This window comes from Mytilus galloprovincialis, chromosome 3 (genome assembly GCF_965363235.1).
Source record: "Mytilus galloprovincialis chromosome 3, xbMytGall1.hap1.1, whole genome shotgun sequence".
Taxonomy (NCBI): Eukaryota; Metazoa; Mollusca; class Bivalvia; order Mytilida; family Mytilidae; genus Mytilus; species Mytilus galloprovincialis.
Window position 1 is genome coordinate 58,899,002 of NC_134840.1, and position 26,281 is coordinate 58,925,282.

Consider the following 26,281-nt stretch of genomic DNA (forward strand, 5'->3'; position numbering starts at 1 on the left):
CAGTATCAACATATTAAAATTTGAAAAGCTTAGATTGAATGGTTCATGAGTAAATGCAACAACGTGAATGGAAACGCCATTTTACAAATTTCAAGAACCATAACTCCTGAACCGTAAAAGTCAAAATCGTCATTATTGAACTTGACCTCTATTTTGTCATCAGTAACAACATATAAAAATTTCAAAAGCTTTGGTTGAATGGTTCATGAGAAAATGCACGGACACGACTGGAAACACCATTTTTCAATCTTTCAAGAACCATAACTCCTGAACGGTAAAAGTCAAAATCGTCATTATTGAACTTGACCTCCATTTTGTCATCAGTAACAACATATTAAAATTTGGGAAGCTTTGGTAGAACAGTTCATGCGTAAATGCATGGACACGACTGGAAACTCCATTTTTCAATCTTTCAAGAACCATAACTCCTGAACGGTAAAAGTCAAAATCGCCATTATTGAACTTGACCTTCATTTAGTTGTCAGTAACAACATATTAAAATTTTAAAAGCTTTGGTTGAACGGTTCATGAGTTAATGCACAGACAACATTTGATTGCCGACCGCCCGCCCGCCGTACATCCCCAAATCAATAACCGACATTTTTGTCACAAAAATCCGGTTAAAAAGCACAATTAATACTAACATTTGTTATTTTTTAGCATTTATTTATCAAAATGTTAAAAAATCTCTCATTTAGAGTATCTGTCAAACAAAGTTGTTATTCTGGTAAAATTTGTATGTTATCAATGGTATATATCTCTATTCTACCATTTGGCAGTGGGAAGGTGAAGGTGAAGGTTAAAGGTGATAAAAATAACAACTAAGACATAATGAAAATTATCACATATTTTACATCATCATACATAGTTAATTTAAACATGAAAATTGGTGTACAAATAGAGTGAAAATATCCAGGAATCTAAAGTCAACTCAAGCATACTAATCCTCTTCAAATTCCTGCATTAAAAATATTCAAGCACTGATGTAAATATAAGAATTCAACACAAATCTGTGCTGAAACATACAAATATAAAGTCTTTATGACACAGTCAGATGATAGCGCTGATCTGACTCTATCATCAAATAATCACAACTATATGAGAGTTTTCTTCTCTTCCTATTTTTACAATAAATCAAGCAACATAGTGATATTGATTAGCATCTTCTTTGTCTCTTTCCATATAGTCTCTATCTATTAAACTTTCTATTCTTTTCTTCAGATCTGTAGGCTGTAACAAAGAATAATATTGTTGTCAAGATTGAATGGACATTTTGTAAACTACAAACATAATGAGAATGATAAATCAGAATATGGTTATAAAATAAGTACATGTACCTGTTGGTGACCCTCTGCTGTTGTTTTTTATTTGGTCGGGTTGTTGTCTCTTTGACACATTCCCCATTTCCATTCTCAATTTTATATTTTACATGTATAAAGATAACAAATAAAGAATGATAACTGTGTCGTCTAAAAATTAAATCAATATCTCAAAAGAAGATTAAAGCAAAACAAGAAGGATTTCAGAGCGACAGCAAACCAAAATTTTAATATTTGTGTCTTTGCATTTTTCAATATCACAAGGACCATAATCCCTGAACGGTAAAAGTGAAAATAGTCAATATAGAACTTCACCCCCATTTTGTCATCAGTAACAACATATTAAAATCTGAAAAGCTTTGGTTGACCTGTTCATGAGTAAAAGCAGGAACAAGACTGGAAAGATTATTTTTCAACTTTGAAGAACCATTACTCCTGAACGGAGTATTAATGCACAGACATTGTTTGGCAGTGGCACACAAGCCATATATCCTAAATCAAAATCTGTTTTTTTTTTCTTCAGAAATTTGGTTGTATAACCTGCCATAAAGTGGCATTTTTATGTTTTTCCACCACTTTGACTAAATATGAAGTTGTAATAATTAGAAATACCTTGACTGGGAATTTGAGTTGTTTGTAAAGTTCTGAGATAAGTAAATTATGACTAAGTGCTTTGCGTGTTTTCATGATACGGACAATAGCTGCGTCAACTTGATACTGTCTGTCCTGGAATACACGTTCTGTGGTACTGGTGTTTTCTTCCGGCTGTAAAATATTATAAGAACAAATAAAAATTTTGTACTTTAAAAGTTACAAATCACTTCCCCTTATATGATGGAAAGTAAAAATTCATTCATATTTATATATTTATGCACAAAGTATATAGGCAACAAAAGTATTTAAGATACAAAATATGGTATTAAAGTTTTAAAAAAATCACAGTATATATCAATTCAAAGCATTACAAAACCTTTTATCCCTGAAACAATTGATTCAATTAGTCATAATTAATATATGTATGCTGATGGGAACTAAACTAACCTGATCTTATCAAAGAATTGTTTCTTTACTAAAATAGATATTGGTTAAACTTCATAAGGACCAATCAAAACACCAATAACAAATATTTCAACAATACCTGACAATATCAAGATGAAATATATGTATTCTCTCTACATAATACAAATTTTTCTAATTATTGATATAAAATTTACCAACATGAACTAATATTAAAAGTGACATTTGCTCCTTTTGGATTTTAGAATTTGAATTCTTAATTGGTCCAGTCACAAGTACTAGAGAATTAAGCATACACCTTTAATACCATTCTTTATGTACCTATAAAAAGTCAGGAGCCTGATGTTCAGTGGTTGTTGTTGGTTCATGTCAGTCATAATAGCTTTCATAAATGGTTTCGTTATATAAATAAGGCTGTTGGGTTTCTCTCAAATTGAAATGTTGGGGCTTTTCTAGCTGAGTATACTGTATCAGTTTTTCTCATAGTTGAAATTTCTGTAGTTGCCTATAATTGCTGACATCCATTTCATATGGACTTTGCTGTGCTGAATAGTTGTCTCATTGGCAATCATACCACATCTCCTTATTAGAGCCACTGTTTAACCCCTAAACTTTCAAAAATAGTAAAATTGTCTATCTATTCAAAGTTATGTTTAGTATTAAATATTACATTTCTTCTGACTTGGGAAAACATTTTAATGACTGACAAGAGGAATGATTAAGAATTGTATAGAAAGACCAATCATTCTACTACATATACTTACTGTTTCTTTCATTTGAATCTGATTAATTTTGATTCTACATAATTTGTGCTTAAATCCATCATTGAATATGAACTTGTCATCATCTTCCACATCTTTACTCTAGAAAAAAATAATAACAAAATCCTTAACTGTAGATTTCACAAAATATATTATATACTATTCCAATGAGTAAACTGAAAATCAAGATTTTATAAGATATCCATTGTTACATTAATTCAATGCACTTACTCGATAATCAAATAAACGTCTTTTTTTGTTTGATTTTAAAGCAAGCATGTCACCTCCATGACCTCAAGGAACACTAAGCAAATCTTTATAAAAAGCTTTTATACAATTTTTCTTTTGACTAACTTTAAGAAAATGGTTTAGTGTTAGTTTTGAATTCTACTAAAGTAAGATACTATGCACTGTAAAAGTATAAATAAGTCAAAACAGCGTTTTGTACAAACTCTTTAAGAAGTTGACAATTGTACACTTCAAACATGTTCAAGTTTTCATACATAGGTAATATGTTTACATCAATTTATCACATTTCCTACCTTAGGTTCTTTTGAGATAACTCTGGCTTTACCACATGCTAAAGACTGTAGAGTCCGTCTCAATTCACCATCCTCTGTAGAAAAAATAAAAAAAGTTGTATCAGATATACATTTGTATGTATCAAATAAGTAAGTGTTTTTGATGGAAAAGCATTACTTGACAAGTTTTCCCAATATATAACAGTTTACACTCGTATGTGTTTTAATTGTTCTAAAGAAAAATGAAATGAAAGTGCTAGTGACACTGAGAGGTAAAGACTGCTTAAACGCTGCAATTTGAACAAAAAATCATTTATTATTTTTATAAATCAAAGAAATATATTTAGCAACAACAACTGAAATGATTTCCCTTTGTTTAAAAGTCTCAAGATTTTAACTTCAGTGCATTATGTTGTGTAAACACAGAAAACACAGGTAGAAAAGAGGTTAAAATTACACTGCCCCAAGAGAGAACATATCTACATTACTTTAATCCAATTACATGTATATTTTTTTTTCATTTCTGAAAAAAAAAACAAGATCATTAAAAAATCTTAACAAAGGTAATGTTTTGGGCGTATTAATTTGCTTAATTTTAAAAAAAAATTTTTTAATTCTCAAAAGAGAATTTACTTTTGCCTTCATACAACTGCACATGATTAAGACATTTTCGTATGATTCTCTTTGATAAAGTAATCAATATTTATCTCATTATGAATAAAAAGAAATCAGATATTTTACCATGGGAGATAACTTGGCCACAAATGAATTAAATTCAAGGGGAGATAATTCACTTGGACATGACTGAACATCAACCAATTTAGTATAGTTTTAGTTATGTTTCCCAAAGAATGGATTCTCATATATAATATAAAATATGTAGCATTTAAATTTATAACTATGTCATTAAATAAGAACAGCAACCTTTATTTCTTCAAATAATTTTAAACATATTTTCAATTAATTCTTCCTTCCAAGAAAGTTTTAGACAACCTATTGTTCATTAATTTAAGCATCTATCTATCTTAACTCGTTTTAACCAGAATAACTGTCCATCAAACACTGTAATACAAGGCTCTTTATGTTAACCCTAGAAAAGGTACTTGAACTAAACTAAAATTTTAGATAATTTCCAATGTGTTTGATCTTTTTTCGTAGTTATTCTTCTTAATCATTAATCATGGCCTCCTCTGAAATGACTGAATTTCTTAAAAGGGAGGAAAATCTTTTTATCTTCAATATGAAACCATTCAAGAATCAATTTCACTTTAACATTTACGATGGCTATGTTCTCCCAAGACTTACCTATTGCTGTAGCCAGTTTTATTTCTTTGAATGTGAAAACATCACCCTCATTAAATAAAAGAAGACATAAGGTTTGGAATAGGGACACTTGTAGTTCCTTCTTTCCTCCCTGAAAACAATTATTAACTTGTGGTTAACTAATCATTTACACAACAATATTTTATGATATTGGCTTCCAATATACTATTATAATTGATATATTTTTGCATTTTATTATCGAGTAGAAACAAAACAATTGTAAATCAGTGTAAGGATTAACCATGCACAGTTTTTGTTTTTGTAATTTTTCTTAAAATTTGATTAAAAGATTTACTTATAAATACATTGTAATACCTGAGGTTTGTGTGCACATAAAAACTCATTCAAACCTAACACATTTTGTTCCTGTACCAAATCAGGCTATCCTGACCATGAGTTAGTTGTGTCTTTTATTATGTTATTTTCTGTGTTTTTTCTGTTTTTATCAGAGTCGAGTGTTCATGATTGATATGGTATGTTAGGCTATCAAGAACTTTTGGTGATGCTGGTCATCTTGTTGTTATTTTTCTTGTTTAAACCTTTTTTTCTTCTTAAAAAAATCACTTACTGGGAAGCATGCTTTGAGAACACAATGTCCCAGAGTTGACTGCCACTGAAGTTTCTTCCCACTGTGTTTACCCAAGTAAAACTTTTTGAAAATTTCTTGGTATTTAACCATCTGTAAAAAAAATTTACAATAAATAATTCAATTTACAAATTTCTGTCAATAGTTTACTATCTATCATTGTGAGCTGTATAGTTTTCATTGTTTAAATAAAGAGGAGCAGACTTTAAGATATATTTTTGGTTATAAATATAAGTAGATGCATTACCAATGAGACATCTCTCCAACAGAGACCATGTCACTGTAAGGCTCTCAACAATGAGAAAATTCCAGTCCGCTAAATATGTTGAGAGAATGACATGGCCTTGGTTTACTAATAGTCCAGGGGTTTATCTGGGTATTTTGGGAAAAAGGACCCTGGCCAGTTTTAGGAATTTTTTAGCGCAGTTTTCAATGAAATTGGGAAAAACAACCAATATACCAGATGTTAGTTTTAGTGTGTTTAGTTCATTAAATTTGTTTTTAAATATAACAACATGGCATTAAAGTTTATTTGAGTATCAAAATAATGAGTTCTAACTTTTTAAAGGATTGTTATTTTTTTTTATTTTGACATGAAAATTTGTGAACTAAAATATTTTGAGTTCTGTATAAAATATATCCTGTTTCTATTTTCTTTTATATATATCTTTTACTTTTCAATTTTAGTGTTGCTATGATAGCTGTCACATGTTTGGTTCTTTTCATTTTTTATTAACTGTATTTGATTGACAAACCCCGGAATTATATACTTGTTCGTTTCCGGATTTGATCTGGTTTTAATATTTTCCCACACTTCCTGTTTATTTATGGCAGCCATTGTTTGTCAAATGTTGTTTGTCATTCAGTATGTTTCAACTTGGATTTACACATTACTTGTTGACGATTTTTGACATAAAGCTAGCTGTTGAATAAAATAAACATCTCTGTCATGAATAATAAAAGATGAAAATAAATTTTGTGATCATTTGGGAATTTTACTCCCAAAATTGGGAAAAATGTAGGGTTTTTGCCGTTGGGAATGGGTCCGAAAACCGGACCCTGTGGAATGCTAGAAAAATCCATGAATTCAGCAGGAAGGTATACTTCCATTGGCATATATGTAGGCCAATAGCCCATAGTTAATATATTGACAGTTAAATCTATCATTGTCTATTCTGATACTTACTTCAGCGGGAAGATGTACTTCCATTGGCATATATGTGGGCCAATAGCCCATAGTTAATATATTGACAGTTAAATCTATCATTGTCTATTCTGATACTTAGTTCAGCGGGAAGATGTACTTCCATTGGCATATATGTGGGCCAATAGCCTATAGTTAATATATTGACAGTTAAATCTATCATTGTCTATTCTGATACTTACTTCAGCGGGAAGATGTACTTCCATTGGCATATATGTGGGCCAATAGCCCATAGTTAATATATTGACAGTTAAATCTATCATTGTCTATTCTGATACTTACTTAAGCGGGAAGATGTACTTCCATTGGCATATATGTGGGCCAATAGCCCATAGTTAATATATTGACAGTTAAATCTATCATTGTCTATTCTGATACTTAGTTCAGCGGGAAGATGTACTTCCATTGGCATATATGTGGGCCAATAGCCTATAGTTAATATATTGACAGTTAAATCTATCATTGTCTATTCTGATACTTACTTCAGCGGGAAGATGTACTTCCATTGGCATATATGTGGGCCAATAGCCCATAGTTAATATATTGACAGTTAAATCTATCCCACCAGGGGTGTCAATATGCTGCATTTGTTGTTTAAATGTCAACATAAAGTCTTTAGACAGTTCCATGTCTTTAAACATTCCTTCTAATTTACTAGTAAATGCTGCTCCACATTCTGAAAGACAATGACAATAATTGATATCAATATGGACTACCTAACTACTGTATTTTTTTCAAAAACTTATAGGAATGATAACCTAGGCCAGGTTAATAATTATTCTATCTAATGGTGCTCTATCTAGTCTAGGTACACTGCAACTGAATTATTTCTATTTAGATTTATCTATTATAGTATTATGAAAATATTTTATAAAAGAGGAAAATAAAATCATAAATATGTTCATTAAATCTGGATCTAGATAGATGGAGACTTAATATGTAAAGGTTTTTATTAAAGTAATACTATGCAATATTATGTGTTGTTTGCATTTTTAAGTAATACTAGTATTGATTCTTTTTCTACAATAAACTGGTGAAGATATTTCATCATTGAAAGTAAGTTTACAGATAACATGGTAAAAATTTGTATCTGCATTATAAGGTTTTAATAAGAATAATCGAACAACAACTATGTAAAATGCATGCTGAAAATTATTTAATGTTTTACCTTGTTTGAGCTTAGATAACATTGATTTCTCTGCATCTACAGAAGCACTTTTACCAACCAATAACCTCTTGGCTAAATCTTTTTTGTAGAATGCCTCAAATACATCTTTACCTGTAAATTTAAAAATAATGGTCAAAAACATTATTCAATCATTATTTAAGGTGAAATAGTTAAATAAGAATTCACTTTTAGAGCCAGTTCGGTTCCATTTTGTCAAAATTAAGCTAAAAACATTGCTTTGGAACTTTTCACTTGCACAAAGACTGATTTTTAAACAGATAAAAACAATGATTAACTTATGTTTTTAACCAATAGTATAACAAACAGACTAAGAAAAATCCACTTGCATGAGTTTTCTATCTATATTTATGTTGATATAGGGTTATATTACCATTGGCAGTGTTCAGACGTCACCTCAATGGTTAATTAGATGGCATTTAGACTGAAATACACACGAATTGCTGATACATATAATCAAGCCCATGCATTGTAAATTGTTCATTTTAGACTTTTTATAATTTGAATATACGTTTTATTATGTTATATTTGAGTCAAATTGGTAACATAAATTTGACAGCTAATGAATGCCCCTCTAATCTACCTATCAAATAATAACCTACAATGTTTATCTCAACTAGAATAATTAATCAAATGATCAGACCATAAACCTGCTAGAATTTTTTTCTCTCACAAAACATGTACAAAATGTTCACTTACCATGAATAAACCTGAAAAGAACCATTATTTTGTCTAACAGTCTTTCTAGTTCTTCTTCTGTTGCTTCCTAAAGACAAATAATTATATATTAAATTCTTAGAATGATTCATATAGTGTTCCCCTTTCAATAGATGAAATTATTTTTTTATAGAAACATACTCTGGTTAATTTTAAACACATAAAACTATTTTTCTCTAAAAATACACAGAAATACCATTGAAAGGCAGGTTGGCACCTATTCAAAATAATGTAACTTTAAGAGAAGCATAATTTTGCTTCAGATTGTAACAATGAAGAGCCAGCAATACTTAAAATCAAGTTCAATAGAGGTGCAGTACAAATATAATTCCAGTTTCAATATATGTATTAATTTATGATTCACATTTTTTCATGTACATTGTATTAGCCTTTAATAGCCAACTATACAGCATGAGTTTTTTTCATTGTTGAATACCGTGTGTTGGCCAATAGTTGCTTATATCAACTTCATTTGAACAAAGTTGTCTAATTGGCAATCATACCACATCTCCTTTTTAATTCAAAATGAATTCTACAAAACACCTAAATGGACTAATTCTACAAATACCTAAATAAATTTAAACTAAATCTTTACCTTGTTTCCAGAACGTAACTTGGAATCAACATATTTTGCTGAAATAAGTAAAAAATAAGTTTCATGAATAGCTTAAAAACATAACAGCAACATGCATAATTATACAATCTTCACAAAAATAGAAAGAAATGTGTTCAATTCTTTTTATTAGCCTCCCATGATTGATTTTTGATATGCAAAACAGACTAAAAGATCAAGATCATATATTGCTTTTGATAAATCTCCAGATAAGTGGACCTTAATGATTTGGTGTGAAGACTTTTTTAACTGGTAAACATAATTTGAAAACTAGATGTCTTCTTTTTTGGTTGCTGTTTTTTTTACTTATCTAACTGGAGATCAGAAGTTTAGATAACTATGTCTTTTTTACATTTGATTGTGTTGTTGTGTTGCTGTTTCATTAATATACCCTACATCTCCTTTGATCTTTGTATAAGAAGTATGTTTATGAAAAGTGTTATGCTTGATGAATTAAAATTTAAATCGTGATCTACTGTTGGATGTTCAGTATATTGTCATGAACTTTTTATTTGGAGAAATACTTATATTTCCATTTTTAACAAATTATCTTTACTATGATGTATATAATAATATTATCAATTCATACATTTTAGCTAATTTGATTTGTTCAGTGATAGTCGCATATTAAACTATATTTTCGAAGGTAGATAGAAAACGGTGGATAGCAAATGGGATATTTCAGTCATTTCATAATATAAATACCTATAAGTTCTGCAGGTTTGTTCTGTCGCTGGTTAATAAAATGTTCAAAGCTTTCCTTTAAACCATTGATAAATTTTTCATTTTTGGCAAAGCAAATGTCTATTACATTATCTAATTTTTCTTTAAAATCTGAAACAAACGTTTTGTTATTAATAACACTAATCAATATAAAAAACAAGATGTGGTATTATTGCGAATGAGACAACTATACAAAAGAGACACTGCTTTTATTAGTTTTAACATGTTTAATAAGACAAGTACAAAGTTCTGAACATATTAGTCTATATGACTGATTGTACGAACTATAAGACTGATTTTGCTGTTTAAATTTTTGGAGTACTGACAAAACATAAAGATATATAAATCCTGCTATAAATGTTCTTTAGTTAAATTTGACATTTAATGAAATGACACAATAAACAAAAATTTCTAAATTCTATAAATGAAATAAAATAAGAAATGTCTTAAAAATTTCTAAATTCTATAAATGATATAAAATAAGAAATGTCTTCTGAGACAAATACATTACAGAATAATTGATTAGTTAGTGTTCAATCAACATTTAGTGGTAATAATCTGTAAGATTATAAATGAAACAATGTAAAAAAATATCACACTGCAAAATCACTTATATTTCAAAGAATCAGTGATTGAATTGCTGTTCTTCATCTAAATACCATACCTAATAATTTCTGTACCATATCTCTGTCCTTTTCTAGATCATTGTCAGTATTTACTACAATAAGACGACCTGTAGTCTGAAAAAAAGTAAAAGGAATGATTTTCCTGCATATAAAAAATTATAACAAATCTTTCGACAAAAACTTTTTATCTGTTATTACCTTATAACAAAATACAATCAAGTAATCTTAGTGTGTCTGTAAATAAAGATTTTCTCACTGTATCACAAAATTCTATTTCTAAAACCTGCCTGTTGCCATATCATAACTTTACATTTACCAATCAGATCAATAAAACAGACAGTCATGAATAAATTTTGTAAGGGTTCCGTGGAACATAGTGTCTCACCTACTTTTGCTGTTGTTCGTGGTGAAAAAATTATTCAAAATTTTATTCTAGATACTATCTTTTGATTGTAAGAAGCTTCTGTCCCAGTTTGGTAAAAATCCAGGATGGTTTATGAATCTAATAAATGATTTAAAAACTTTGACTGCAGACTATGTAATGTTAACTGGCAGAACGTCCATTTATAAGTTATATACAGATAAATAGGAAATAAATGTTCACAAAATTTACATCTAGATACTAGCTTTTGATCATAAACCAGCTTCTGTCCAAGTTTGGTACAAATCCAGAATAGATTAAGAAAGTAATTAAATTTTCAAAACTTTTAACCACAGAGTGAATATTTGTGGACAATGACGACGACTGAATGTAGGATGGTTATGTCTCAGTTTTGCGACAAAAGTCACAGGCTCAACAAAAGGGAGAAATTGAGAGCATTTGTCAACAAAACATCATCCCCAGGACACACACAAAACTTAGATTAAGTTGGTGTCCAAGCAAACATATTATGACACTATATAATGATTTGGTACATACTTTGATATATGCAGCAAATGCTATGGAAAGTTCCTTTAACCCATCCTTTACTCTAGAAAACAGCTGATACATTAATGTGAGATCCTGTATTCTGTTTTCTGATAACAACTGATTCAGACCTATAAGCAACAATATAAACCATCTGAAAACATGTATTATCTGTAATTGTAACTGTCAGCTATTTACAGTACAGTAACATGTACATAATTCAAAATTAAATTCTTATCATGTAAGATTAAATGTTAAAACTATATAACTAATATAATTCAATTTCAATTATATTTTACTTTCTGTCCATATAAAATCTTCAATTACACTTTGTTGAGTTTAAAACCACCTTACTAGTTTTGACTCTGTCAGCTTCTACCATATAAAAAACTGACGAAAAATGATAGTTAATTTTTCAAAATAATATGGGTTTGAGGAAACTTTTTCTTTTAACTTCCCCTTCTATGAATAATCTTTGACTAATAAACATTTAATATTTTCAAATCTTAATTTACCTTTTTGTAAAATTGTATTTAAGTGTTGATCCAGTAACTGTTTTTCAACACAGCAAACCAAATTCTTCCTGAAATAGAAAAATAATCATTTAATAACTGTTTACAGCATAAATGATGGTAAAATCACTACAAAACTTTTAATAAGTTTTACACTACCATATGAGAAAAATGGCAACAAAATAAACATCTCTAAAACCAACAAATGTTACTTTGTTATGAAAATTAGAGATATGATAATTGTGCACATATTCCAGTCACATTCTTATTTTCTCTATGATTTAATGAACTTATAACTTAAAACTTAACCAGAATTAACAATAATAATAAATATTTAAAATAAAAAAATATTTTGTAGGTCTTTTCTATAAGAACTATATCTGCTAAATAAGCTTTAACATTACCCTATGTTAAACAAAACTTAACCCAGACAAACAATTTTTAAAACATGTATGTAGAGAACATGCTATAGTTATCTCCAAAAGCTTGTACAAAAGATTAAATGCTCCACAATGAATGACTGATTTAATAAAAGTGCTTGTAGGCACAGACGGGTAAAGATTGTGTTAATTTATCAGTAAGAAGTAAAATTAAATATTGCATAGCATTGGTTGTAGTTGATTCAATTACAGTTCTGGACAATGGGAGATAACTTAAATTTTAACGATGACTTTAACAATGACATCTTTCATATTTTTAGAACAGATATTAGATTCCTGCACCTTGCAAAAGTTTTTTAATTTTCCTGACCAGGGTTACATCATTTTGTGACTTGAATATCTGTGCATATATTACATTGATAAATTTCTGGTAATTTTCATGGATAGAATGTATAAAATGTTATGATCAATGCACTATATTAAAAAGATAGTGATAAGTTTATCAAGTCAGTAACATAGGGTTTTCATTGCATGTCATGCAATCTTTACCAAAAAACAATATAGTTTACGAGAATTGAAACTTACTTTGTGGATGGATCAAGATAATGCAGGAGTCTCTCATTCTCTTCTCCAAGTCTTTTGTCAACATAAGCTAGGTATTCTGGCACCTGTAAACGAAGTAGTTATAACATTATATAAGACTGCATCACCACAAAATCAAAGAAATTTCTATTTTTCATCTATGAAGACTTTCATTACTTCTGTTAGGTCTTTTTATGCAATGAAACTACAAAACATGCAAAGTGCTTATTCAAACCTTTTGTACATGTATGGTCTCTGTTCTTAGCTAAGACTTAAATTATTATGATTTAATGGTCAGAGTGTATCATAGAGGCATTTTGGGTTGTTGTTGAAAATTAACTGATCAGCTTTTATTTCATGACTTTAAATAAACATGAATATCAAGTATGAACCGAATTCAATGAAAACAGACCAAATTTCAACTGGTTTAAGGAAATTTTTTAACATAACCACTTGTAATAGTACATAACCTATTTGACCAGAATATTAAGTTTGTCAAACCCTCCACTCTTTATTTCCTAGGTCACTAGACAACTTTTTACTAGAAAAATACAACAAATTAGTTCTATTTTACTTTCTAAAATGTTGTGCATGAAACTTGAAACACTTGGTTTAACACTGAAATAAGGGGGGTAAAAAAAACCTTTACCAAATCTGCTTCTTATGAGAAATCAGCAGCCATCGTCTATATTATAATTGAAATCTTACTTAATGAAATCACTTGAAATTATACAGAAGACTACAACTGTCCCTGGTAAATCTAATTTTAGCCACTGTATATTATTTGAATCTGATGGATAGAAATATTGCCCTTTTTTAAAATATAAAACTTAAATTTCTGTGTCAATTGGTCTCTAGTGAACAGCAATCAAACCACATCTTTTTTTTTTTATAGCTCTTATATTTCACTCATTGTCCGTTACAAACCACTAATATAAAAGTGTACATATTTTTCCTTTAATACAGTCCCTTTTAAGTCTCATACTTACATCCCTTTCTTGCATTAACCTTTGACCCTCAGCTGCATACAATCGATCTGTTGCTTCTAAGAATTTCTTTTCAAATGAGTCATGATATATCTGCAAAAAATCAATTTCTTTTATGTAAAACAATGTATGATTATCATAAAGATGACAAAGTTGTACCATTGATTTGATTTCAAACCCTTCACATCTTCATAAACACTCAGGACAAGTAATCAGGTGATTTGATGAAAATCAGATAGTTGAATCGTTTATATGAGCCAAATGAAATTTTCAATACATTTTAGTCAGTTTGTTTTATATAATACTGGCTTCCATATTTGCTTGATATTTGTTTGAAAGCCTAGATAATCTCAAACAATATGAAAGTCAATCATCATAGGACAGCATAATTGCCATATAGTCTTTATATTTTTAGCTGAAAAAAGGGAATGTTATGACATATTTTCACTTTTGCATCACCCACAATCCAATATTCTTTCTTCAATAAATTCTCAAACAAAACTTTTAAAATGACCTTTATTGATATTTACAAACAATTTATGCTTAAATAAAGTGGCTTTCCAAAGAGAAAAGTTCATACACCAAACACAAAACAGATGCAAAGTAAAGGCAATAGCATACAAAGTCCATTTTGGTCAGTTGAGCTGAACAATAAATAGGAGAAAAGCAAGCCTAACTAAACTGTGAGGAATATAGATGAGACATATACAAAGACCTGAACCCTGAAAAGACATTACTTCAAACTAAATCTATTTCTTCTATAATCTGCAAGAGAATGTTCAATTGTAAAAGGAAGTTTTTTTTTACTGCAATGTTCCAAAACACAAAAAATCAAAATCAAATCAGTTTGGGAATACTATGTATTATATAACAACACAAAAACAGAGGTCAATTAATTTTTGCATCTTTTAATAGAATAATTACCTGTAAATCTGACAACATCCTGAGTAAAGACTTCATTAACTGTCGATCCACAGCCTCTCCACTTCTCTCCCTTGATATTAATTGTAACAATCCTTCTACTGTTCTGTTCTGAACAATGTGATGCCCAACAATATTTGATCTGAATAAATCTAGTCCCATATCCCTAAAAATTTTAATATGTTTTTTCTGGTATTAAATTTTTTAAAAAGAGTTGCAAAAATTATAGAAAATCAACAAAAGGTAAAAATGTTCATTACAGTCTTATGTTATCAATAAATAATCAATTCATGAGCAGATTGCTCGGAGGGATATGATTGCCATTGTTTTCATTGATACATGTATTAGTATTATTTTCAAAAATAATTCAACTGCACGTGTAAAATACTCGAAAAATGTAGTTTACGTAATCTGAATTGATATTCAAGTTCAACTTAAAAAATAGCCAATCCTCGATACAAGTGTATGAACAATGTACTTATTGTGTTTTATTTTTGTACTATCAACAGTTTTATTTTTGTACTATCAATTCAAAGTTGACTTTCCACCGCAGTCACTGAAAGTAAGAGAAGGTATTTCACTTCGTACCTTATCACCTATTTTCCTATGTGAATTCTAGGTGGAACCCTATTCCTAACTCTTTAAATATTTAATTTCCTTTTGGGTCAGTGGGCATGACTCCTTTCCGTACACATTCCTCTGTTTAAATTGCAATCGGTTTTAATATAATACGACGTCTATAGACAGAACGAGTTAATTTTTCTTGATGTATCGTCGTTTGACGGAAGTTACTTACGGAAGGGAGACAACTCGAAGCGATAATATGGAAGACTCCATTTCGGCTGAAGGGGTGTTCTAGTTACACCTTTACATTGTGGACTACATTTATTTTAATTTAAATGATGCATGATTTAAAATTATACAACAACAATAACCATCAATAGCAGACAGACATAGAAAGGATCTCGTGAGTTTCAAATTAATCAATGGAGTGGGGAATCCAGAGCAACCATTCAATCTGATACCTCTTCAAGTCAAGAAAACTATACGCATGCGCATAATTACCTAAACAAACCCTAGACTTGTATTTGTAGCAAGGACGTATATTAAATGTTAATTAATCGACCTCCGTTTCTTTGTAGAAGTACAATATCAAATATCAGTTTCATAACGGTGACATATATGAAAACTCCACTTCAGTTCTTGGAATTCAGAGAACTCTCGCATGTTATCAAAACTTGGGAATTCCCTCTGACGTGTTTCTAAATTTATAAAAACACTAAATATAAAATACTGCTTAATTCTGATTTTCCGTGTTGTTAAAAACACGCATACAAGTCAAGGGAAATATCGAAACATGAAGATTATGAGAAGAACATTATAGGACAGTTGTTTAAATTCAATCCTTTTGTTTTTTATACCATTTAAAGCAAGACAATCTCAAGAATCTAAGATGTTCCTTGATGTTTAGAATAAAACGATTGACGTGAGGGCATGGCTCTGAATCAATGATATAAGTCTACAGATTGCTTAAAAGCAATCGAATCCCAAAAATAAAATGTCCCTCTTGCACTATCTCTGACATTGTCATGTTTTACTGAACAGGGAAATCTGGGACAAAACTCATACATGTATGATATTTTTGTATACATGTATATCAAGCTATATGGAACATTCATATCATAATGAATATATGAAATAAATTTCAAGTTAATGTGATAATTACTTCATCGTAAACCAATTTAAATCACACTTTAATTTATCTTAAAACCCAAAACCTTAAATTTATATGGCATGAACTTATACATGTAGAAGCGGACCTGGCAGGAAACAAACTGGATTTGTTCTGGCAATAATGGAATAGTTTTCATTAAAAAGTTTGAAATCAATGATGCAAGAAAACTGTCTCATTAGCTGTATTTATTTCCTTCACAGGCAGTATACATGTATATCATATGTATCTGAAAATTTAACTAATACCCACCATATAGACATCACTGATGAGGTCTGTAAAACATAGGTTCTGTCTAAAAACAGGAAAATACTTCTGATCATTATCTGAAACAAAAATAAGTTGGTCAAACAATATAAGTTATGAAGTCTTATCCAATTAAATGTTGACCAACTAAACAATCAAATACCTTAAATATAAATTAAAATTTAAAATTTGTATCTTTCATGATATACAATATTTTTCTGAAATTCTTATTGTTCTAAATTATTGTCAGAGGTATTCAACTTCAAAGTTGGAATTAAAAGGGTTGTGCAACACTACCTATATAGTACACACAGACCCTCTGAAAGGATTATTTATTGAGTATAGTTTTTTTCAACGTGTCAATCTAAGTAGATTTGTTCACAATGCAGAGGCTAATATAAACATTTAACAAAATTCCAGATAAAAGTAAAATAAATGATTTACCATTTGTCTACAGTGAGATTGCCAAATGTTATCCATCTTCTTTAGAAACTGTTCATATCCAATGTTATCTGTATCAAGTGTTAAGGAACATACATATTTAGGTTTTCATGTTATAGTAAAAAACCAGGTGCTCCGCAGGGCGCAGCTTTATACGACCGCAGAGGTCGAACCCTGAACAGTTGGGGCAAGTATGGACAAAACATTCAAGCGTGATACAGCTCTGAATTTGGATTGTGATCAAATTTTTGACATTACATGGGTTTTTTTTACACAAAACAAATGTCAAGATTTTACAAATCAATTAAAGATTTCTTCTTCAAACTTATTTAAATCTAAAATTAAATAGTTGACACAGCATAGGTTTCTGACACAGAATGAATGTGGTCTAATGAACTTAAAAGTTTTTTTTTGCCTTTGAGCAATTCACTATGCTGTTGAATATTAATCCTCTCAAAAAAATGTTTGAAGAAATTTTCTTTTTATTTATGAAATCTGAAATGAGAAAAATTTAAACCCCCCCCCCCTTTTTTCACATCCCCGTTTCCCTTTTTCCAAAACTGATATCAATTCAAATTTCTAATGGAGTTTGCAACAATAACTACTCTTTTAAATACATCATAAAATATTAAAATGTAAAATAAAGTGCTTGTTATCACTGAATGGTAAAGATTGGTTGGTAGTAAAAGTGAATATACATTGTTTATTGTATAAAACAATAAAAAAAACTTCATCAGCAACATTTTATATTGGCAAATTTCCAATGAAGTTATTTACATAAAGTTATTGGCAAATAAAAATAGAAAATGACATCATAGTCATGTCTGGCAAATTTCCAACATACATTATCTAAAAACATTTTAGATAAGATAAGGAAAAAAAGCTTCATCAGCAACATTTTATATTGGCAAATTTCCAATGAAGTTATTTACATAAAGTTATTGGCAAATAAAAATAGAAAATGACATCATAGTCATGTCTGGCAAATTTCCAACATATATTATCAACTACTATTCTATACAAAGAAAGATAACTCCAATTGAAAATTAATTGCTATTGCACAATATTGTGCAATTAGATATTTCTTGCTATTGTGCAATACTGTGCAATTGAAAATTTCTTGCTATTGCACAATACTTGATATGGAATCCTGATTTGGACCAACTTGAAAACTGGGCCCATATTCAAAAATCAAAGTACATATTTAGATAAAGCATATCAAATAAGCCCAAGAATTTAATTTTTGTTAAAATCAAACTTAGTTTAATTTTGGACCCTTTGGACCTTAATGTAGACCAATTTGAAAACTGGACCAAAAATTAAGAATCTACATACACAGTTAGATTTGGCATATCAAAGAACCCATTTATTCAATTTTTGATGAAATCAAACAATGTTTAATTTTGGACCCCCATTTGGACCAACTTGAAAACTAGGCCAATAATTAAAAATCTAAGTACATTTTTAAATTCAGCATATCAAAGAACCCCAAGGATTCAATTTTTGTTAAAATCAAACTAAGTTTAATTTTGGACCCTTTGGACCTTAATGTAGACCAATTTGAAAACGGGACCAAAAATTAAGAATCTACATACATAGTTAGATTCGGCATATCAAAGAACACCAATTATTCAATTTTTGATGAAATCACACAAAGTTCAATTTTGGACCCTTTGGGCCCCTTATTCCTAAACTGTTAGGACCAAAACTCCCAAAATCAAACCCAACCTTCCTTTTATGGTCATAAACCTTGTGTTTAAATTTCATAGATTTCTATTTACTTATACTAAAGTTATGGTGCAAAAACAATGCTTATTTGGGCCCCTTTTTGGCCCCTAATTCATAAACTGTTGTGACCTCAACTCCAACCAGATGCTCCACAGGGCGCAGCTTTATACGACCGCAGAGGTTGAACCCTGAACGGTTGGGGCAAGTATGGACACAACATTCAAGCTGGATTCAGCTCTAAATTTGGATTGTGATTAAATAGTTGACACAGCATAGGTTTCTGACACAGAATGAATGTGGTCTAATGAACTTAAAAAAAAAATGTTTGCCTTTGAGCAATTCACTATGCTGTTGAATATTAATCCTCTCAAAAAAATGTTTGAAGAAATTTTCTTTTTATTTATGAAATCTGAAATGAAAAAAATTGACCCTCCAATTTTTTTTCACATCCCCCTTTCCCTTATTTCAAAACTGATCTCAATTCAAATTTCTAATGAAGTTTGCAACAATAACTACTCATTTAAATACATCATAAAATATTAAAATGTAAAAAAAGTGCTTGTTATCACTGAATGGTAAAGATTGTTTTAATCTATCAGTTGGTAGTAAAAGTGAATATACATTGTATATTGTATAAAACAATGATTTAAGTTGATTCAACTACTATTCTGGACAAAGAAAGATAACTCCAATTGAAATCCAATTGGAATTTCTTGCTATTGCACAATATTGTGCAATTAGATATTTCTTGCTATTGTGGAATACTGTGCAATTGAAAATATTTGCTATTGCACAATACTGTGCAATTGAAGATTTCTTGCTATTGCACAATACTGTGCAATTGAAGATTTCTTGCTATTGCTGAATACTGTGCAATTGAAAATTTCTTGCTATTGCACAATACTTAATATAATAATTTTGGATCCTGATTTGGACCAACTTGAAAACTGGGCCCATAATCAAAAATCTAAGTACATGTTTAGATTCAGCATATCACAGAGGCCCAATAATTCAATTTTTGTTAAAATCAAACTTAGTTTAATTTTGGACCCTTTGGACGTTAATGTAAACCAATTTTAAAACGGGACCAAAAATTAAGAATCTACATACACATTTAGATTTGGCATATCAAAGAACCCCAATTATTCAATTTTTGATGAAATCAAACAAAGTTTAATTTTGGACCCCGATTTGGACCAATTTGAAAACTGGGCCAATAATAAAAAATCTAAGTACATTTTTAGATTCAGCATATCAAAGAACCCCAAGAATTCAATTTTTGTTAAAATCAAACTAAGTTTAATTTTGGACCCTTTGGACCTTAATGTAGACCAATTTGAAAACGGGACCAAAAATTAAGAATCTACATACACAGTTAGATTCGGCATATCAAAGAACCCCAATTATTCAATTTTTGATAAAATCAAACAAAGTTTAAATCTGGACCCTTTGGGCCCTTTATTCCTAAACAGTTGGGACCAAAACTCCCAAAATCAATACCAACCTTCCTTTTATGGTCATAAACCTTGTGTTTAAATTTCATAGATTTCTATTTACTTATACTAAAGTTATGGTGCGAAAACCAAAAAAAATGCTTATTTGGGTCCCTTTTTGGCCCCTAATTCCTAAACTGTTGGGACCTAAACTCCCAAAATCAATACCAACCTTCCTTTTGTGGTCATAAACATTGTGTTTAAATTTCATTGATTTCTATTTACTTAAACTAAAGTTATTGTGCGAAAACCAAGAATAATGCTTATTTGGGCCCTTTTTTGGCCCCTCATTCCTAAACTGTTGGAACCAAAACTCCCAAAATCAATCCCAACCTTTCTTTTGTGGTCATAAACCTTATGTCAAAATTTCATAGATTTCTATTTACTTAAACTAAAGTTATAGTGCGAAAACCAAGAAAATGCTTATTTGGGCCCTTTTTGGCCCCTAATTCCTAAAATGTTGGGACTAAAACTCCCAAAATCAATCCCAACCTTCCTTTTGTGGTCATAAACCTTGTGTTAAAATTTCATAGATTTCTATTCACTTTTACTAAAGTTAGAGTGCGAAAACTAAAAGTATTCGGACGCCGACGCCGACGACGCAGACGACGACGCCAACGTGATAGCAATATACGACGAAAAATTTTTCAAATTTTGCGGTCGTATAAAAATCAATCCCAACCTTCCTTTTGTGGTCATAAACCTTGTGCTAAAATTTCATTGATTTCTATTTACTTATTCTAAAGTTATTGTGCGAAAACCAAGAATAATGCTTATTTGGGCCCTTTTTTGGCCCTTAATTCCTAAACTGTTGGAACCAAAACCCCCAAAATCATTCCCAACCTTCCTTTTGTGGTCATTAACCTTGTGTCAAAATTTCATAGATTTCTATTCACTTAAACTAAAGTTATAGTGCGAAAACCAAGAAAATGCTTATTTGGGCCCTTTTTGGCCCCTAATTCCTAAAATGTTGGGACCAAAACTCCCAAAATCAATCCCAACCTTCCTTTTGTGGTCATAAACCTTGTGTTAAAATTTCATTGATTTCTATTCACTTTTACTAAAGTTAGAGTGCGAAAACTAAAAGTATTCGGACGACGACGACGACGCCAACGTGATAGCAATATACGACCAAAAAATTAAAATTTTTGCGGTCGTATAAAAAAGGAACCTTAACTTTTGATTGCTTGGGATTTTTAACAAACAAATTCAGTGTTGTTAACTAAAAATTGATTAAGGAGTACAATCATGAATATGTTTTGCAAACACCAAGGTTACACTAACTGTTATACTTTTTTTGTACATTGTACTCTCTGCATTTATTTTGACTGAGACCAGTTCAATAGACATGATGTCATAAATGGTAAGGGTCCAAACCAGAACTTTGTTTTAAATTTTAAAACCTTTATAACATTACATAGGAGTCTGCTTTACACAATTGGTATGGATTTCAAACTTTTCATTTAATTTTTTTGCACTTTTTCCATTCTTTTATGGCTTGCCTTAATACACACACAGATTTAAAGTAGTTCAAACAAGAAAACTTCTACTAAGGTAAAACTGAATAAGCCAAATGGATTTACATTTAAACATTAGCCATTTGTACATCTGTTACACACCATCTGCAATTATAATTATAAGCTTTGCAATGCTCAATGACTGACTGAAGGACTACTACATATTGATAACATTCTGAAAGCATTATTGAAATATACATACATTTTTGTACTTGTCCTGTACAAATTGGGCTATAGTTTTGATAAAAGGATATTCCAAGAACTGAGTAATATTTGATTTTACATGGTTTTCACATATCTGTTTCAGCTGATCATACAAAGCTGCAGACATCTTGTGAGAACACATGTTCTCTACTGCCTGATAAAGCTCTTCTAAACTGGAATTTATAGAACGGCTTGTGTGGATGGCCTGCACTGATTCTGCCAATTTGTCCCATGTTAAAGCTTGGAAGTTATCTGGAAGTCTTGGCTTTTCTAGAGTAAAAAATTTCATATAATTTAAATATAATTGTACTTACAATCCTTATAATTTATAGGTAATCTAGTATGTTAAAATGTACATGGAAATAAACAAAAGACAATACAGCTGATAACAATAAACTGTTGACACAGTGATGTTTTTCCTTTTATGCAATTTTGAGAGTATTGTCCTCTGACAATGACTCTGAATTCGAAATGTATATGTGATTAAAATGTAAAATTTAGCTTAAATAATCATGTTGCGGGCATTACCAATTTCTAGAAGTATTGTACAGCCTGTGAGTGTAACCTACAAGTTTTATAATTAGTCAACCCTGAAAACAAGTACAGTGGAGTCCCCGGTGTCCGTGCGGCCCTTGTTATCGCGCATTAGCTGATTTCGTCATATCAACACAGTAACATATACAAAATCGTTCTTGTTATTGTTTTATCCTTCCGAAGGGATAAAAAAGAATAAAATTGATAAGTTCAAGAATTAATTAATAATTGAAATCCTGTGATTTACCATATTTGGCCAATTTCCATTAAAAAAGTTACATCATCAGATAAATTTAGTTTTATTTACGTCACATTAATATTAGATTGAAATAATTTTTGCTCTGCATCCTTGGAAGTATGTTTGGTACAAACTGAGCTATATTTCGTAATATAAAATCTTTCCTTTATTCCAAATAAGCTATTTTTGGAAGGCATGCGCGAAATCACCGGACATTGGAGGAACTCTCAGAACAGGGGCTTCCCTAATTTTGGACACACATTACACAAAATCCAGAGGATGAAACCATACAAACAGAAGATTTTATGATATAAGTATATTATGAATGTGTTCACACAAAATTATCCAATTATTGGTTTTATCAGTTGAATGAAGTGAAGTCATAAGTCTTAGGTGTGCGGATACACCGGACTGCACCGTATTAACATAGTTTAATATTTAACTAATTGTCCCTAAGAACAGTGCATAGCAGTGAGAATCTTAACTTCTTTATATCTCAAAAAGGCAGAGGTCACTTCATCATGCACAACATAACCATAATACACCTTATCGCTATGTGTCCGCCATTACTGGATAACACACAGGTTCACCGTAAAATTTTGACATCATAAAACAAAATATCTGACGCCACAATGGAAAAGTGATTGTTGTATGCGTCAAAAGTTCAAGTGGCCGGGTGAGCCGGGATTAGCGATAAGGTGTATTACAGTAATATTCCTATAAGAATTTTATTTCAATAACTGTCATGACTGTTAAGAATGGTAACCCACTTTTGAATACATAATACACATTCATGAAGATTGTCCTGTCATGTTGACTGCTAGCAAGCCAAACCAGTAAACAAAACAAATGTCGAGAAGTACCTTATACTTACAGCAGAGTGAATTTGATCACCATCATGCAAATTTGATACTTAGGCAGCAACCATTTGATTTTCTGGGGGGGGCTATGGTTTTTTTTTCTGTACAAACTTTTTTTTTCGCCTGCGGCGAAAAACAATCTATTTTTTTCGCGACAAGTCGAAAACAATTTTTTTCTTTCAATTTTAGCATTACATATAGTGGCAGCTGAGGGTGAAACAAACAATTTTTTTTTCTCAGAATCAAAAACAAATTATTTTTTTCTCCAAAAACTGGAAACAAACTTTTTTTTCCAAAAAAAACCATAGCCCCCCCCCAGAAAATCAAATGGTTGCTGCCTTAAAAACAATCAGATTTGTAATTTTTAGACATTAGTTGTACTTTTCAAAATAATGAAGTGTATGCATCGATGTTAGTTCTTAAGTTCCAGAGAGTAAATGCTTTGGATTCTGAACTTATTTTACATAATTAAGTACCTTTGAAATTTTTTATTATCAGTTTCTTTGTGGATCCAGGTTTACTATTGGCAAGAGGGGATGCATGCCTATTTATTCCGTTTGAGGGATTAGTTAACGCTGAAAAGTTTGCACGTTTCTGAGAATCTGTCATTGGGGATATCTCAGAATTCTCCCTAAATCGTTTATTGTTTTGACTTGAACAGTTATCACTCAGTCGCCTTTTCTTCGAACTTGTCAGATCGTTTTCTTGGCTCTGCTGTTCAGGCAGATTGCGTTGGTTGGCATTTGAGAGTGGCATACACCTCTCTTTAGGCCTTAAGTGGCCTAAGGAGCCAGAACTGTTAAATTAAAGTGTGTATTTACACTTTTTCACAAGGCTGTCTGCCTTTCTTTGTCAAAATGGCGTAAATCTCGTGTGTTGTCTCGTGACAAGGGAGATAATCCATTTGTTTACTGATGTACTTTTACGAAAGAATCACTTTGGACCTAAATAAATAATAATGAAAAAACAAAAAACAAAATTACATAAAAGAAAAATACGAAATTATTATGCCGATGAGAATAATACGAATAAATAGAAAATTATACCTTTTAAAGAAAGAAAACTATATAAGATATCTTATATCTACGATGTCTAGTTATCTTATAAACTTTATTAGATATCTCCTATGATATATAAGATATCTCCTTTAATATATAAGATATTTTATATGATATATAAGATATCTCTTTAAAATATAAGATATCTTGATATCTTATATAATTTCTTTTTTATAAGATATCTTATAAATATATTTTATCTCCTATAGTTTATAAGATATATCCTATAGTTTATAAGGTATCTTATATACTTAATAAGATATCTCCTAAAGTTTATAAGATATCTTATAAACATATTTTATATAAGATATCTTATACTTTTATTATAAGATATCTTATATAGTTTATATGTTATCTTATATAGTTTATAAGATATATCATATAGTATCTCGAGTATAGTATAAAAGATATCTTATATAGAAAAAATATATGAGATATCTTATTAACTTATTAACTATTTAAGATATCTCATAAACTATATAAGATATCTCATAAACTATATGAGATTTCTTATAAATTATATAAGATATCTTATAAAGTTTATGAGATATCTTGAAGTAAGAATAAATTGAAAAACGGCTAGCCGTATGCTAAGAATATTTGGCGTACCTTATGTGCATTTCGACTGACAGTTATACAACCGAATATATTTGTAGTACACTGTGTATTTTGGCCTGAAATAGCGTCTAAGATGAAGAACCAGTTATACCAGGATTTGCTATTAATACTACTAGATGACTATTCCTTTAATGTTGTATTGTAAACGCTATGAACAATTGAAAATAACACTATTCAATGACATCCTAGACGACTACAACATATATTTAAATAAGCTACCAGTGAACATCAGACCAAAACTTTTATTTTCTATTACAGCAAGTTTGTTTCTAACTTTATCTTGAACTGTTTCTACAATCAGAGAATCTTTGACCAACTTATTAAACGTGCCTTACCATATTTTCGTCTAAATTTGAATTATTTTTTCAATAATGAAAATCATATCATGAGGGTACATCGTAGATCTATTTAGCTGACTGAAAATCACTAGTATATTTGAATATAATTCTTTGTTACAATTCAGGTTGCACTTTGATATTAAAATTTCTAATTTATATTATTACATTTCAAATGTTGTTACTACAATCCCGACACCTTTTTCATGAATGTTTCCTACCGTATTAGACTTACTACTGGGTTTGAACTTACATGAATAACACGACGGGTGTCGCATGTAGAGAAGGATTTGCATACCCTCCATGATCACCTGAGATGACCTCCAGTTTTTGGTGGGATTCTTGTTGTTCAGTCTTTGATTTCTATGTTGTGTTTGTTTACAATAGTTTGTC

At 30.2% G+C, this 26,281-nt stretch overlaps 1 protein-coding gene across 1 annotated transcript; it reads right to left on the bottom strand.

Annotated features, from left to right (window-relative positions):
• Positions 1-832: 832 nt before the first annotated feature.
• Positions 833-24,764, bottom strand: LOC143068463 (cullin-4A-like). Its single transcript, XM_076242555.1, has 21 exons — positions 24,354-24,764; positions 22,295-22,515; positions 17,307-17,375; positions 16,869-16,942; positions 14,888-15,050; positions 13,967-14,056; positions 12,981-13,063; positions 12,019-12,086; positions 11,516-11,634; positions 10,635-10,710; positions 9,953-10,081; positions 9,230-9,267; positions 8,617-8,683; positions 7,900-8,010; positions 7,214-7,407; positions 5,510-5,620; positions 4,924-5,032; positions 3,640-3,713; positions 3,101-3,199; positions 1,932-2,084; positions 833-1,230 (listed from the first exon to the last, which is right to left on the bottom strand). The coding sequence occupies exons 1-21, from the start codon at positions 24,631-24,633 to the stop codon at positions 1,135-1,137; spliced, it is 2,424 nt and encodes an 807-aa protein (XP_076098670.1). The 5' UTR covers positions 24,634-24,764; the 3' UTR covers positions 833-1,134.
• Positions 24,765-26,281: the final 1,517 nt, after the last annotated feature.